General features: G+C 52.7%; 1 protein-coding gene across 1 annotated transcript; it reads right to left on the minus strand.

The window, feature by feature from the left end:
* Positions 1-383: 383 nt before the first annotated feature.
* On the minus strand, positions 384-1,330 carry LOC142087494 (syntaxin-1B-like). The gene has a single exon (XM_075161796.1). It carries the CDS (start codon positions 1,328-1,330, stop codon positions 407-409), a length of 924 nt encoding a protein of 307 aa, XP_075017897.1. The 3' UTR covers positions 384-406.
* Positions 1,331-4,810: the final 3,480 nt, after the last annotated feature.

A 4,810-nucleotide genomic window follows, 5' to 3' on the forward strand; every position in this document is an offset into this window, starting at 1 on the left:
GTGCATGGTCCCTGCACCATCGTGCAAGGTGTGCATGGTCCCTGCACCATCGCGCAAGGTGTGCGTGGTCCCTGCACAAGGTGTGCATGGTCCCTGCACCATCGCACAAGGTGTGCATTGTCCCTGCACCATTGCACAAGGTGTGCACGGTCCCTGCACCATCGCACAAGGTGTGCATGGTCCCTGCACCATCGCACAAGGTGTGCGTGGTCCCTGCACCGTCACGCAAGGTGTGCATGGTCCCTGCACCATCGTGCAAGGTGTGCGTGGTCCCTGCACAAGGTGTGCACGGTCCCTGCACCGTCGTGCAAGAAGTACAAGACAGCAGCAGCCTCTCACGACGCCATTTCTCGCACAGACACGGGGGAAACCCATGAGAGCTGCTGTAAAGCCCTCCCGGCGCGGCTCAGGCTGGCGGGAGGGCCCGGCTGAGGCAGGGCAGGCAGGCGCAGCAGGCGCAGAGGCTGAGCGCAGCCGCCAGCAGGGCCGAGAGCCGCGACGGCCGCCGGTACTTGAAGGCTTTCTTCACCTCACCGCCGGTCTGGGCGACGTAGTCGAGGGTGCGCAGGACGTAGTGCTCCACGCTGTCGGCCACCCCGTGCTGCTGGGCCAGCAGCCCCTCCAGCTGCAGGAAGAGCCCGCGCAGCTCCGCCATCTGCGTTTCCAGGTCGAGGAGCTGCCGCTGGCGCGCCTGGGCCAAGGCCAGGTGCTGCTGGGCCTTGAGCTCCCCCAGGTCCCGGCCCACGATGCGGGGCGCCTGGGGGCTCTCGGCCAGCCCGTCCAAGTCCTCCTCCCCCAGGTCGATGCCCGCCAGCTCCGCCTGCCTCCCGATCTGCTCCTTCAGCCTCTGCCGGTAGCGGCTCTCCCGGGCGTAGTGGTGGGCGAGGACGGCGCGGTACCGCCGCAGCAGCAGCCACAGCTGGGTCTGGCGGACGCGGGGGCCCGCTCGCCCCGTCCCCCCCTCGGCTGCCGCCGGCAGGGCGCCCAGCTGGGGCTGCAGGGCCATGGCCTGGAGGGCGAAGGCGGCTCTGGCGGCGCCGAGCCACTGCTTCTCCCGGGCGATGCTCTCCTCGGAGGTGCAGCACAGCACCGTCTGCTGCGCCCTGTCGATGCTGTCGGAGAGCTGCTCCAGCCCGTCCAGCGCCCGCCAGAGCTCGGCCGCCTCCCGCAGCACCCGGCTGACGGGGCTGGCGTCGTCCCCAACCAACGCCGGGTTGTCGAAGCACAGGGCATCCTCGTGCGGGTCCCCCTCGGCCGCCGCACGCCGCCGCAGCTCCGCCAGCCGGTCCCTCATGCTCCACGCCGGCCGCCGGCACCATCCGTGGGACATCAGCCCTGGGAGGGGAGGTGCGAGGCCGGAGCTCCCTGCGTCAGCGGGAGCTGTTAAAACCTTCCCTCCCGGCGCCCGAGCAAATATTGGTGGAGGCGGGCAGGCCGCCCTGCGTCAGCCGCCGGGCCGGACCCCACCGCACTGCCGGCGGGGAGGGGAAAGGGGCTTTGCCGAGAGCCAGAGCGGGAGGAAGGCGGCCTGGGGTGGGATGGCTGCCAGCGCCGCCAACGCCTGCGTCACGGGAGGGGCTCTCCTGGCTCAACATCCGATCCTCCCGGTTTTAAGACAAAAGGCTTTTATTCACTGAGAAACAAAGAAACCCCCAAAGTCCGGGCTCCCGGGGGGCAGAGGAGGGGGTTGCCCCTCCTGCCGCGGGGCCCCGCGGCGGCACCTCCGTCCCGCACCCCGAAAACTTGGGGTTGGAGGGAAGAAAGGGCATTTAAGCAAATATCATTGCACTCCTTTTCAGTCCTCTTAACGAGCCTTGAAAAGCAGCTTCAATGAGAACATAATAAGGGCAAATCATCCCAACGCAGTGCCTGTTTTGGGTTGAAAAGACGGGGCGGAGGCAAAGCCTGCGGAGGCTGGCGAGGGGCCGCGCGCCGACGGGGCCCCACAACGCAGGCGTGAAGCATGGCGCGAGCGGCTGATGGGTGGATGGAGGAGGGGGTTTTGGGGGTTTTTCCAGGCTGGAACCGAGTGTTGGGGTGACGCAGCTGTCCTGCAGGTCGGGGCAAGGTAGTATTTAGTCCACACGCTGCTGAAATGCATAAAAATCACCATTTAATTCTAAAACACCTGCAAAAATTACCATTAAAAAAAAAATACTTCTATGAAATGCATTTCCAAAGTGCATTGGAAGAATAATTGAATTGTTCTCTACCGCACTGATATTTTATATCATATATTTTATAACATGTATTATCATATATGACCTAAACATATGACAATATAAAGCATATGATATAACACCTATGATATAATATCTACGGGCGTGACAGCGAAGGGTGGTTTGACGAAGGTAAAGCAGCTCTGAAGAGAGTGTAATTTCTTCTCGCTAATGCCATTTGATGGATGTGCTTCACCATCTGTGCCATACAAGTTCAATTTTGTTCTCTGTAACCAAGAAGGCCAAGAAAAAAAAGCCCTTCTGTTCCTGGGGCCAGGAGTACGAGCACTGCATTAAAAAGAAGATATTCATTCACATCCGAAAGGAATTTCCATTTGGCCCATTTGAATCAGCGCAATAAAATGAAACGTTAAATAAGTCAAGAGATTAAAGAGGGGAAAAGCCAAAATCCCGTATTGTGAGAGCAACACGTGGCGGGATAGGCGGGAGAGACGTGGATGGCAGGGGCCAGGTTAACCGCGGGGAGGCTGTCCTCAGCTGAATACCTTGTCGGAGCTAGTTTTGAGTATCAAACCGCCTGCGCCTGATGGGATGAAAGGGCTTTCAAGCCCTTCTGCAGCGTGTGCGGGAAGCGCCGCCCCGTGACAGTCCCCAAGCCCTCCCCGCTCGTTCCGGGGCCAGCGCGGGGTCAGCCTTATCGAACTTCGCAATTTAACCGCTTGCAGGCGACGGTCAGCTTGCGTAGGAAAAGCCCTGTTTAAACAATATTATCGCTACTATTTAACAAGAGGGCAAGAACAGCGGTGAAAAAAGAGTAGTTCTTTGTTTTGCATTAAATACCGCTTAAAAATGGGTACGACCCCCTCCTCCAGCTGAATCTCGCCGCCTGAACCGACCCGTGTCCGGCGGCGGTAGGAGGGACCTCACCCAGAAACCTTCTCCTCGTCGCCGCACCGGTGCTGCTCGGGGGGCTCTGCACCCATCGCCCCAGACAGCTTTTTTCACATGGTTTCCCAAGAAAGCATTAGCTGTTCCTCTCCTTTTGCCCAGGAAAATGGTATTTTGGAGCCAGGTCGGATGATGATTTGGGTGGCAGGCCCCCAGCGAGCCCTCGCCCTTGCCTTTGGCCGAGGTGAGGGTCTCTGTCCTGGCCTGCTCAAATCTGCACAGTTTATAGAAGTTTCTATATTCAGTTTATAAAAGCTTCCTTTTTTATAAGTATAAAATGATCCAGTTGAATCAAAGAGTGATGTTCTTTTTACGTTGAAAACTCAATTTTAAATTCATTTTTTGGTCTTTTTAATGTCTAAACTATTTCGTAAGTAATGCAAAACCAACGTAAGAGTTTATCTTTTTTTTTATTAAGACAATCCCACAGCTGGAAAATGAAACATCCTAGATTACATAAGTGACTTCAAAAAAACTCTAGAAAAAAATCTTTACAAATTTACATTTGTACAATACAAAAACTAACAGCTCATTGCATATAAATATTACATTTGGTCTGCCACCAAAGTGGCATCAAAATCCCTGAAGTATTCATTTAAAGGGACCTGAGATAGCGGATGTGAAGATATGGGCATAAATATCACCTGGAAAAAAAAAAAAATCAATATAGAAAGTAGACATAATTCTACTAGTTTTGTGCATTTTTTGAGTATTTTAAATCATCCAGAACATGAACTGGAGAGCCTAAATCACGTGAATTTTGTTGCTCCAACATCAACTGGTATTTCTAAATGAAGTCTGCTATAATGATTCATGGAGGAATGAATAGCCTATATTAGTATTTCTACAGAAAACTAATCATCAGACTTTGATTTCTGAGTATATCCGAGCAGCCACAACTCTCTGAGGAGGCATTTTTAGGAAAAGAAACGGAGGATTTTGATTTTATCTGCCCAAGCGCGGTGCAGCTGCGAGGCACGGGGGAACACCGACCCCTCCTGCGAATATTCAGGCAGGACCTTGGCTCCCCCAGCCTCCGGAGCAGCGACTCTTGCCATCCCGTCTGCTTCTCACAGACCCAGAAACTGGGAAGATATGCAGTGCTTGCCAATTAAAAACCCCAAAACTGAGAAACTCTACTTAATTGTCCACCGGTTTCAATATTTTCCAAATATTTACACGTTTGTCCATTCCCAAATGTGGCTGCAGTTATCTACCCGGAGTATTAACTCGCAAGTGCAACACGAAGCTGCTCAGTTTGATTGTAAATTCTTACAAACTCTTATCAGGTACCCACATCCATACGCATAAATGTATTTAAGCACCATTTTTATAATACTAGAGTTAAGGCTATGACAGCAATTCCACTGGAAATCTAATTTTTCAGGGATTCATAGCACAGTTGTGTAAGTTTGCTGTGGGCTGAACATGACATATTAAAAATGTACAAGCTTCCAACAGGTCTTTGCGTTTCTAATACTAAAAAAGACAACTTTTAGACTAAATTTTGCAGGCTGTTACTTACTGTACATAAAGGAGTTTTTTTTTCAATGTGTAAACCTCTGATATACTAATATTTGAAAATTATCTATCGCACATGCGCAGTAATTTTCTATAATACATACTTGTAAGAACACAATGACAGCTCCCTACAATACTAAATATAGATTTATCCTTGGATT

The sequence above is a fragment of the Calonectris borealis genome, chromosome 13, assembly GCF_964195595.1.
Source record: "Calonectris borealis chromosome 13, bCalBor7.hap1.2, whole genome shotgun sequence".
NCBI lineage: Eukaryota > Metazoa > Chordata > Aves > Procellariiformes > Procellariidae > Calonectris > Calonectris borealis.

Bases quoted from the DNA above. Each gene is read 5' to 3' on its own strand.
- LOC142087494 (XM_075161796.1), bottom strand. From the start codon at position 1,330: ATGTCCCACGGATGGTGCCGGCGGCCGGCGTGGAGCATGAGGGACCGG.